This window comes from Pithys albifrons, chromosome 1 (genome assembly GCF_047495875.1).
Source record: "Pithys albifrons albifrons isolate INPA30051 chromosome 1, PitAlb_v1, whole genome shotgun sequence".
Taxonomy (NCBI): Eukaryota; Metazoa; Chordata; class Aves; order Passeriformes; family Thamnophilidae; genus Pithys; species Pithys albifrons.
This window is the reverse complement of record NC_092458.1, coordinates 108,535,992-108,548,153: the sequence shown is the minus strand read 5'-3', so window position 1 is coordinate 108,548,153 and position 12,162 is coordinate 108,535,992. Positions and strand designations below refer to the sequence as shown.

Genomic DNA, 12,162 nt, shown 5'->3' with positions numbered 1-12,162 from the left:
CAATAGTAAGTCCTTTCATGGGTATTTTGGGTGGCTAGACAGCATAGAGGAAAATACCATATTTCTTAACTAAGAATTAAAAGCTACCTTATTACAATTGTCTGTATTTGCCTTGTTCTGTAACTGTTTGATTGTCATTTATAATTAGATGGTATACTTTTAAAGCAAAGACCGTGTCTGACAGGTTAATATCACATGCTCATCACTTTCCATTTAAATAAAGTGTGTTGTCATGTATACCATATTGTAGAAGACTGAAATAGATTAAATTTGCAGAAATCCTGGCTATACAGAGGTATTTCATTTTGCAGTCTACATTTCATTTTCCTGTGGATTTAAGTTTGCTTGAGAATTATTTTGCAACAGAGCAAATTTCATTTCTTAAATAGAACTAAACTAGGAGCTGAAAGAAAGCTTAAAAAATGTCTGTCACCTTTATATTTGGACTTCCCAAGCATTTTTCTCATTGCTTCATTCTGTCTCATATTTCATACCATATTTCTGTGAAAAGTAAATGAATCACCCACATATATAAAAATATTTCTTAACACAGACAGATGGATATGGATTTATACATACAGAAATTTACACGCATATACACGGCACACAGAGGTATATAAAATATGGTCTTAGAATAAGAATATATGTGTGTACAGCTATCCTGAATACTGTGTGGTATGTTGTAGAACCCTTGGGTAGGCTTTTATGGATTTGATTTATTGGCTGACTGAGTTGATTCTTTATTTGTACATAATTTTTTGCTGCTGGGTGGCCATAATTTACAGTTCTGGACCTAGTTAACTCTGTGGGTGCCCACAGCTTTCTATATGAACATCTCCAGCTATTGTTTAAAGAGATAAATGAAGCGGAATTGCTGGAATGAACAATTTACTCATGAGGAGCAAAATATGGGCAGGCAGGCAGGCCATTGATAATAGCTTTCAGTAAGTCTTTGTAAGTCACCATACTGTTGTGTATTCTCTTAATGTACATACAATAATCCATACATGTTACAGGCAACTGAAGATCAACTCTGAACCACTGACCACAATCTTTTATTGGAATTCCATGCTGTTCTTGTATTGTTTCTACTTGCAAAGCCCTGATAGATTTGCTGGTAGGCCCAGAACAGAACAAAATCCTGAAAAGGTGTGAAAAGTCAAAAAGTGCCTTGGTTTCATTTCCGTATAAATGAAACATGACACTTTCAGGATTGGACTTAAGGCTTTGGCAGTTAACAGAGCAATTCTTTTCCCATGACACACAGTATCTACCAGAGTTGTGTAATGAAATGCCTTGCTACGTCTTTTTTACTAGGAAGAAAGGACTTTTCTTTGTATTCAATATGGTAACAAATCTTCTGGAAGTTTGGGGTGTAGTGGTGGACTGCCTATCCCTTTTTCAAACCACTGTATCATTTGCTGCTTTCAAGTCCAGCTGGTGTATTCTGGGGCAGGGGCAAAAATATGAGAAGAGCCAAAGCACTCAAATTTAAAATGCCTTCAGTAACTGTTAAGTATCCACAGGCTATAATTCTAATTTGCAGGATTTCAGATACTGTCTCCAAAGGTGATTTGACTCCCTACTCTAAGTACTGGATATAAACTTAGTAAGACAAAGAAATGTAGCAGTGATTCTGTGTTCCTACCAAATTTCACATGGATGTCTTTACTGTGTACTTTCTTAAGTAAAGCCCTTGGTCTGCAGTCCATAGGTATTTCTGGGATTTCCTGTTGAGAGAAAAAATGGCAAAACAATGCACATATACAACATCAATTTGTCATAGCTGTGGTCTTCATTTGCAATATCTTCTTAATAAACAGAAGGACTTGATCAATTTTACTGAGAGGGTGGGTACTTAATTGTTAGGATTTAATGGAAAACTTTGGTAGTTACCCACCTCCCACCAGCAGAATTTTGCTTTTTTCTAGCCATCTGTGACCGCTCCAGTCACAGATGTGTAATTCCACATCCACTTGTGGTACATTTTATTGTATCTGTGTAGTCCATCACAATCCCATGTGGCATAACCATCGCTGTAGCTAAAGTTCTAAACCTTTCTTATTGTTCTAAGAAAGCCAACTAACCAACCAAACAAAAGATCAACAAAGGAAAACCCTTTCCAAATGCATTCAGAATTCCATCTTGGAAGCACAGCTTCCTTCAGTAGGCATTTCACATCTTAGGAAGTCTGCCTCAACATCCATGAGGGAATGTTTACTCTGCTTCTCCTTCTTTGTCTAAATCTCAAATAACTTGGAGGAAAAGCAGCTTTCAATGACTTTTTAGTTGTTCATATGTTTCTCCTTTAATACTTCTCTCCATCTGTGCTTTGAAGAGAATCTTGTGGTGATTCCTACAAGAAATTCCTAGGATGGTTCTTCTTACAGTTCATGCATGATATGCAGTTCTGTCATATTTTAATGGATTTGAATGGGATTTTCATAAGTGATAAAATAACGGAGAAGCACAGATGCTACTGAATGTCAGTAGGACTTAGAAGATGTATGAAAATCACTGCTTTCAGTTTACATGGGTTTGAAATCATGAGATGAGTTGGTAAGTTCCTGTGATATGTAAATACATTTCTTTGTTAAACCCAGTGCATTCATTATTGATATACGTGAAGCATATGTATTTCTGCATGTGTATCTGGATATACAAATATCCCAAAATACAAGTGTAAATCTTTCTGAAATTGTTTTTTAAAATCCTTTGCATTGACTAATTGGAAAATAAATCACTTTCTGTGATTTAAGGAGATACAAAACAGTAGTAATTATAGGTAGACTTCTTGATATATGTTGCATTCACTTCTGCTTGCCAGTTCAGGCAGTCAGAAATCTAAAAATTCACCTAGATTCTTGAAAAATGTGTATTTGCAGGTCACCTTTATTTTTTCATTCTTCATGCCTCAGATCCCCATTGAAATTTCAGCATTACTAGCTCCCTGGATGATAAAGGACATATCTGTTCTGTTCTCAAGCAGTGAGTGCCAAAGGCAACAGAATGAAATTTGTATGCAACGCTATCTGCGTTACACGTGCACGTTCATTTATCTCAATAACTGACTGTCATCGCTGTGTGTGCACATCCTACAGTGATAATCAGAGCCCAACGCTGCTCAAGATGTCAAATTTTCAGGGATGGATTTCCAGCTGCAGGCAACTCGAGCTAAATACCTCATCTTGAGAACACTCTCCCCCTTGTCACTGACCACATTAGACGCTTTTATGTAGCATCATACATGGCTTTTATTTATTGTGTACTTCCACCCATGCCTGTAACTGCAGTGGTTTTCATAAGTGATTGGACTTGTAAGCATATGTTCCCTTAAAAATGTAGTTAATGTAATTAGCAACATTTTTATGTATTAATGTATTCAACTGCCTACACAAATTTTGTTGCATTTGTGGGAACTTTGAAACTTATTCAATAATTTAATCACTAAAATGGGAGAATAAATTGTTTTAAAGGAAGATCAGATATTTCCATATGCATTTAATATGTATTTTTATATAACATAATAAGATTCTGAATCACAAAGGGAGTAAGTATGTTTTCTGATTTGGAGGTTATTTGAATTCCATTATCTTCAAAAAATCCTGAATCCAAATTTAAGAGCAGAATGCTATTTATTTCCCAGTATGAATTTAATTGCTTTGGCCCATCTGCTTATCAGCTTTTAAAATTACTTATTTAAAGGTGAAGAACTAAAAAATAAAGAATTTCCTTCACTTCCTTAAGAAATGAAAACCAAAACAAACACAAAATTCATGAATAATAATGAGCACAACCAGCATTAGGATAGCACACAAATATTTCTTGTCAAGAAAAAGTAATTGCAGCACTTGATGTGAAGATGAGATTTATGTCTAGTACTAATTTTTACTCTCCACCTGATTGTATCAGTACATAGGAAGGAATTGTAGGTTTTCTGGCCAACAAGCATTAAACAGGCTGTTGAACAGCCAGTATTACATTATGCAGAATGAAAAAAAAAGAGTAATGGGAGTCCAAATATGAAATATGAAAATATATATATATATATATGTGTGTGTGTGTGTGTATATATGTATATAAATACAAAACTACGAGACAGACTCTTTGTGTAAAGAAAAGGAAGTTGGGCTAATTGTTTTTTGTTTGGTTTTTTGGGTTTTTTTTTACTTTTTTGTATGATTTAGAAAATTATTGCTGGTTTGTTTTGTTTTATTCGCTATAACAAAATATTTTTCAAGTTAATGTTATTAAATCACTAATTCATATTAAGGTATTTTTATTATCCTTGATTTGTCCTAGATCAGAGGAGGAAAGCTTATGATCACATACACAAGAAAGAATGATGCTGGAAAATATGTTTGTGTTGGAACAAATATGGTTGGAGAACGGGAAAGTGAAGTTGCGGAGCTCACTGTTTTAGGTAAGAATTCCTCCTTCAAGACTTTTGTTGAAGAAAATGTCCAACTTTCCTTTTTCCTAGTTAACCTTTTATTAAGGATCATTCTCATCTATTGATAATTTTGAAAATGTTTTTAGTCACAGTTGTGTTTTAGCACACAGGAGGCAGGCAGTGGCTCTCCAGTCCACTTGGCACTATTTTTGCTCTCAGAAGATGTTTTCGTACTTAGTTCTCAAACTGGAAATAATTCCAGTATTCACTGACTGGATCGGTATTGTAAAATAATAGCAAAACAAAAAGGAACAATGTTAAGAAGCAGAGGCTTAAATTTTTCATCTTGCTGAAGAAACTCAGAATTATTCTACGTTTTTATTTTAAATAATTATTCTTTCCTTTACGGTTGTGTGTTCTGGGAGTTATAAGGCTATGACAGATCTACTTACTCAAGTGATCCTAATGATGGTTCCTCCGAGCATGTTTTAATTTAAGATAACTGAGCTTAGCTGAAAATTATATTTTTCACTGCTGTTGCAGAAAGGAAGCTCCAAATGCAGTCTCAGAATTTCTTCAGCATGGCAGAACTCCCTCATGCTCATTTTAGATACACCTTTGTTAGTTTTCACTCAAAATATGTCCCATTTCACTTTGAAGTAGGGGCAGCTAGAATTAGCAAAATCGTTTCTGAAAAAAAATAGGTGTTTTATCACCACAGGATGAGAATATCCAAACCATGGTTCACAGCACACTGGTTTCCATCACAGTACTGCTGCAGTAGTATTAGTCCTAGCTCTTTTTTGTTGTTATGTTTCAGGATGTGAGGAAATGGCCTGAAGTTGTGTCAGGGGAGGTGTAGGTTGGATATTAGAAAAAGGTTCTTCACCCAGAGGGTGGCTGGGCACTGGAACAGGCTCCCCAGGGCAGTAGTCACAGTACCAACTTGACATATTCTGTGTTTCTGTGAATTTTTGTTGTTTGTTGGGTTTGGGTTTTGTTTGTCTGTTGCTTTTTGGTTTTGTGGGTATTTTTAATCTATATTTAAGAGCTGTCTTGTCAGTCTTTGGCACTTCTATGTGTTTTCGCTGCTTGGTAGAGTTAGGACTCAGGCAGCTTGAAGACCTGTTGAGAGTTCTATGTGAAACAGGAATTTCCAGAATAAAAATGAGTTTGTATGTCATCTTAAAGATGTTCAAACTGAATACCCAGCAAATAGTAGTGTGTAACCTGTTAGAAGCTAAGGAAGAATTTCTGTGATCCACTGCACTGCTTTGGGTTTGTTTTGGGTTGTTTTATAAGACCTTTGAAGTAATTTTGGAGGAAGTTTGACGTCAAATAGACTTTCAGGACTTTCAAGCGAATTCTTAAATTGAAAATAAGCTGTAGTCTCATGAGTGTAGTCCCAGCACCAGGCTCCTATTTAACTGTACCAGTCATACTCTACTACCAACCAGAGAATTGTGGCATGGACTATTTGCTTCATCTTATGTTCCCTTCAAACATATTTCTGATATTCAGCCTGGCAAAACTAGTGAGGTTTTGTTTTCAAACAGGGTAGTAAAGCTTTGAATATCTTACCAGTCTGTGTCTAGAAATCTTTAATAACACCTTCTTCTTTCAACTCAGACATGGATATGCATGAAAAAGCATGAGAAATATGCTGACTTCATATATTAAAATCTTTCTACATAAATCTGCTATTTATGGGGTTTGGTTATTTAGAAGTTGAACTTTTGCTTTTAGGTCTCTGGTTTAGATCAGAGGGAGGATTGTGTGCCAGAAACTGTAATATTAGAAAGTTTCAAAGTGATCCTTGCTAAGCTCTCCTTGTATGTACCAAATAGTTGTGTGACAAAGATAGATACTTAAATCAGTGCTGATTTCCCTTATCCGTTTCTGCATTTGAATAAGAGTGTTATGAATGGGCAGACAAAAACTCATGGAAGTCCATTAGTCTTCCTCTAGGAAACTGATCTGGAGAACAATGTGCCTCTTGTGGGTTTTGCATTCGGGCAGCAGTCCTGGACTTACCAGATCAGTCCTTTTTCTCCTGCATAATTAAGTTGCATATTCTTATCCAAGCTATTCTTACCCTGAGGTTTAATCCGGAATGTTCTTTTCTTGCATTCAGATTTCGTTTTTTCTGCACCTACAAGAAAAGGGGCAGGGCAGGGGGGATTGTCTATATTTGTATCTTTTTAATTCACAGCTACATTCATGTCCGTAGATCTCTGTTTTATTTCTCATGCCTTGTATATGAACCCAGCCTAGAACTGACAGCTTAAAGATCAACTTGCTATTTCATTTAACATTATTTCCTAGCATTGCCAGCAAAGTTAAGTTTTCTACAACACAAGTGTCCAGCTGGTCTAGACATCCTCAAGAATAAAAGAAGCTTTTATAATAGTGTTTTGTTCAGTTCAAATTTCCACTTCAGTCCTTTTTGAACCACTCACTAAGTTTTTATAATACTCAATCTCTATATCTTTATCTGCTAAGTCAGAGTAATATTTAGAAATGCCATTTTCAAACACAAATGTGAGACGTGATGGGGTTGTCTCTTTATCCTTCTGTCTGGTGCTTTTGTACTCCTGTGAGAAATTTTGTGGTGTATTTTGGGGTATTCACACTTCCCGATGGTGCCAGTGGATTCAGACCCTTCCAGTTCCAGGGAGATGATATTTATATCTTTAATACCTACACATCAAAACATGCAACTGCCTTCTCAACTCCCTCAGAGCTTTCTCAGGTTTATAGGCAAAAAGGTCATCTGCCTTAGGCAAAGGAATCTGCCAAGTACTCTCCTGTTAAACCTTCCCTGCACTCTCCTCTTAAACCTTCCCAGTTCTTTTATGGACATGCTGTTGTCATCTAATGCTGCATTTCTAGATGGGCAATCATTCCTAGAGTATCCCAGAAATTGTTTAAAAACTTTGTCTTCCTTGTGAGTGTGCAAACCTCACTACACTGCAGCCTCGTGTGGAACTATGAAACTATGAATAGCCCAGCATTATAAAACTCTGAACCCTGTTACAGGGAGAAAAGTGTACTGATGCCTTTGCAGCTAACCTCTGGGGTGCCAGAAAAGCACAGTTGGTACTGAGGTCCATCCCAGTTTGTTTCAGAAAGTCTTAGGTTATGCAGCAAATAATCTGACTCTGGTGAGCCAGGACTTGGATCATCCATGCTCTCCAGTATAAGTCAAGGATCACAGCAATTTTTATGGATAAAAACTACAGAAAGGACATTCAGGGTTTTTTTGGCTTGCTTTACTTTATGTGTGATAGTGAAATGGTGCCTTTCTAAGTTCTTGGATTGAACACTTGCTGGTGCTGACACCTGCAAGCAGTTTCCTAGAGCTATTGGTGCTTCCTAGAGATAAGTGAGTGCTGGAACTCACTTAGCCTTCAGATTTAGAGGCTCCATTGAGTCAAAACCTCCAGTGAGATGATGTTTGGTTTGTGCCTTCTGTCTCTTTGAAGCAGTGCAGTGATGAGTGGTTGTTTGCCTGAGTCCTTGCAGTAGGCCTGCTTTCTATCTGAGGATGGATGTGTGTTTAGATTGTGTTTTCCTTTTGCTGTATTAGCTGTGGTGAGGATACGTAAGAGGTGAGGAAGTCCCTGTTGGGTCCTGAGCCACTGTTGAGATTGTCTGCCTTGTGCTGAGGTTCACAGACACAGCTTGGTGAAAACTGCAATTCAAACACAGAAGTGCTGGATTAATCCTTTTTTTTTTCCCTTTCCCTTTAGAGAGACCATCTTTTGTGAAGAGACCGAGTAATTTGGCAGTAACTGTGGATGACAGTGCAGAGTTTAAGTGTGAGGCACGAGGTGACCCAGTGCCTACAGTTAGATGGAGGAAAGATGATGGGGAATTACCAAAAGCAAGGTACAGTACATGGAGTTATCTTTGTTAATGACATCTAGCTTGGTATATGATGTGGCCATTCAACATTCGATAGCTAAAATTTCTGTTTCTTGAATACAGAAGGCCTGTCTTGATCTAATAAGATGTTTCTAATTAACATTGTGCTCTACTTAAAGATACCCTTTAGGCTGAAACTTAGGAACAGCCTCTTCTCAAGTTTTTATTATGTTAACACCTGACAAATGCAAAAATACTCCAATTCAGTCAGTAATATCAAATATAGTTTAATTCTTCACCTGAAGAGTCTTTTGTGATTACTAAAAGATTTAAAAATTGTATAACAAATAGAAAAGTAGATTACAGCATCAAGAAGTATATATTGGAATTGCAATTGATGTAAAATGTAGTCTGGTAATGTAGGAAGCTGCCTTGGTTGTATGTGTTTTTGTTACTAAGTTTCCATTTAACTTATTTTTCTGTCTTTGCTTTAATTCAGTAAAAAAAAAGGTAAAACACCTTATTACAAATAAATGCATTCTGTGATAAATAGAGAGATATAATTACTTGTTTACTTACTTTGAAATCCTAATTATCAGTTTAAAAGGACTGAAAGAAGAAACCTTTTTAGCAGTTGACTTCAGCCATCCAAATCCAACTTCCTGTTAACCTAATCTATAGCTTTAATAAAACTATATAATTTTAAAGAGAAAATGTACTTACCATAAAGAGAAACACATTGACTCTTATAAAAAAAAAAGAGACAAAGGTGATGAAAGGAGAAAAAGTGGCAAAAGGCTTCATTGTTCTTAAAAAAAATTATTTGGATTTATCTTGATTTTCAAGTAATTCTGATCTGCTGGAGAACCATTTTTTTCAACCATATTAAAAGTCTTTCATTCAAATGGAAAAATTGTAGGGAGAATAATAACTATTATTATATTTACTTGTTAAAAGAATTCCAGCAATAAAAACGTTCTGTGCTAGGGCTTTGCAATTGTATTATGCTGGTGAAATTCTACTGCTGCCAGTTAATTCACGTTACAAATAATATCAGAATAAGGTTTTCCAATATTTAGATGTATTTTGTTCTTAAAACTTTATTTTAAATTATCAATTTATAAGTATTTATACTTTTTACCTTATGGGAAATAGAGCACTAAGAATATTTGAAAATGAACCCACCATATCTTTACTCTCTACAGAAATTGTACAAAAGTTCCATTATTCCTATTCATTGTTTATTACTATGTGTATTTAAAGATACGAAATCCGTGATGATCATACCTTGAAAATCCGGAAGGTTATGGCAGGAGACATGGGATCATATACTTGTGTTGCAGAAAATATGGTTGGGAAAGCTGAAGCATCAGCAACTTTAACAGTTCAAGGTAAGAATGTTTCTTTGGAAAGTATTAGAATAAAGCTGATTTTTTTTGCTGAACAGCTTTATAGAGTTTCTGTGCACAAACTGCCTGAGACCATACACAGCTATTAGAGTAGCAGCTAATGCAGGAACTCTGTGCTGTGTTGTAAAAAATATGTGAAAGGAAAAATTTGGCTTGAGTTGTATTCTGAGAAAATGGAAGCACTTCACATGTAGAATTTTTTTCTAAGCAGTACTGGGGTGGGGATTTTTTGAATTTCAGTTCTTCAAGTTCAGAATCATGTCACTTGGAACCTTTTTATCTTAAACCGCAACAGAATGAAGGAAGTCAATTTTTTCAATTAAATGTAGTAAATAAGCAGTGAATGATAGATCTGTTTGTGTATTTTTAATACACTAACCCAGACCACTGGAATTCCTGTTGTTTTTTTCATTATAAAAGCGGATTGGGGCACTACTGTCTCTTTGTAAGATAAAAATTCAGTGGAACTCAGTGAACTAATATGTATAAAATCCTTCATTGCCTTTATATACACAATCCAGATGTTCACTATTCAGATAATCCCTCTCTTCCTTTCCTGGCTAGCAGACAGGCAATGATGTCATCCTGGTGCTTTTTTTCTAAGCACTGATGGTTCTTCTGTCCTTTTCCCTGTTCAGTGGGAATTAGTCATTATGGAGTTCTAGGGAAGGATAGGCTTAAAAATACTTTATTTGGTAACAGACCTCTATTTTGACACATTTACTGTAATAGGAAAGGTCTTGTCCTTAACCTGCTCGCCTTTTTCCACCAGAAACATTTGGTGTCTCTCTGTTAGGAAAATAGGAATTCTTTTGTTGAAGTTCTCATAAAACGAAGAGTTTTGAGAGATTCTGTTTTGTTAGTCACCATGATGTTTGTACATCAAATCTGATACCTTATGTTTCTAAAATAACCAGCTCTTATGCTCGTGATGTAGAATAAAAGATGAACATGTGAGCAGTAAGCACATGGTGATTTGTTCTGAAGATCATTTCTTACATCAAATGTTAATTATGGAAAATGTTAGTATCAAGAAATTTGCTTTATGACTGGTTGAGCAGTTACATTTAGGGAAATAGGCTCTTGGTAGCTCTAATCTTTCATAGTCCCTTTCAAAATAATAAGCAAACACATTTTTATAATCCCATTTAGGTCAATGGTGCTAATAGGTACAAAAAGACTTAGGTATGTAGATGTTGGAGGCTGGATGAGATCTTTTTGATAATAAACTGGTGTTTTTAAGGAACATGATCGTAGCCTAAGTCCTGATTCAGCAAGATTCAATTTTTTTAAGTACTTGTATTACACAGTGGATATTTACATTGTAAGAGCTTTGCTCTGAGGATATTGTTATGGGATAATTTGTTTCCCAGTGTGAATGGATTACCTCCTGAGCTATTTGTCTGCACTAATGTCTTTGTAGAAGGGACTGATGTGAGAAACTGTAATGTGTAAGGCCAATTTATAGCTGGTAATGTAGTAAATTATGATCAAAATCCATTTATTAGCGTATCCAAGAGACTGAGTTTTATGGGAACTAAAAAAATGCTCCTCTAGAAAATGTATTTGCCATTCAGATTTTTTCACATTTATCCTTCTTTTTCCACCATCTTCTCTTCTCCCCTCCTCTCCCCCTCCTCTTCGTTTAAAATGCTTATTTTTTTTCCTAAAGGGTCATCTTCTTGACTATGTTCCATCTAGAGAGGTAGACTGATCTTATTTCAATGCTAAACTGACTTTGTTCTGACTGTTTGTGGACACATAGCTCTGTGAGGTTTTGGTTTTTCATGGGGTTTTTTGTAAGATTTTGTTGGGGGTTTTTTCCTGGTGATTTAAGGAGTGTAAATGGCAAGTCTTTTCTGCACTTTCCATAATTGTCACATGATTTGTTGCCTGAAGAGTTTACTAAGTGTGTGTTCTACTGTGCCAGATAGAGGTTTGTTTGTTTATTTGTTTTTATGTGGGTATTTTTGTTATGTATTTGTTAACAAGGGTGGTCCCGTGGTGTAATGGAGAGCACTCTGCACTCTGAATCCCAAGGTCCTAAGTTCGAGTCTCAGTGGGGACCGTCTCCTGGCAGTTCAAAGCCTCCCTGCCATCCTATCCTGTCAGATCTTGGATGCTCAGCAGGGTCAGCCCCGGTTAGTGCCGGGTGCTGTGACAGTCCCGAGGATTTCACTGTCACTGTCCAAGCTCACTCAGCCATGGCAGATGGACCTTAGGACTTAAACGGTGGGGCCAGTTCTGTGCACGCTGTGCCTCACCTGAAAAAAAAAAATCCACTATGCAGGTTCAAGGGCACACTCACATGGGGAAAGCCCTTCCCAAATCTTCCTTCGCAAAGTCTGGCCATACATACGTTTGTAAACAGAGGGCTGTGTTGCAGATCACAGCCCCAGAAGTTACAGCTACCACTGTGCAAACTTGTTAAATTCAACAAAGGGCAGTGAGGGGGTTGGGCTTGGTTTTGGCATTATGTGGCTTAGGGTTTTT

General features: G+C 36.4%; 1 protein-coding gene across 2 annotated transcripts in view; it reads left to right on the top strand.

The window, feature by feature from the left end:
- The window catches only part of ROBO1 (roundabout guidance receptor 1), a 310,605-nt gene that overhangs the window by 218,301 nt on the left and 80,142 nt on the right, over positions 1-12,162 (top strand). For both annotated transcript variants that reach the window (XM_071563468.1, XM_071563457.1), the window contains exons 4-6: positions 4,303-4,423; positions 8,146-8,284; positions 9,524-9,651. In XM_071563468.1, the coding sequence (XP_071419569.1) occupies positions 4,303-4,423; positions 8,146-8,284; positions 9,524-9,651 (388 nt within the window). The remainder of the gene's footprint in view (positions 1-4,302; positions 4,424-8,145; positions 8,285-9,523; positions 9,652-12,162) is intronic.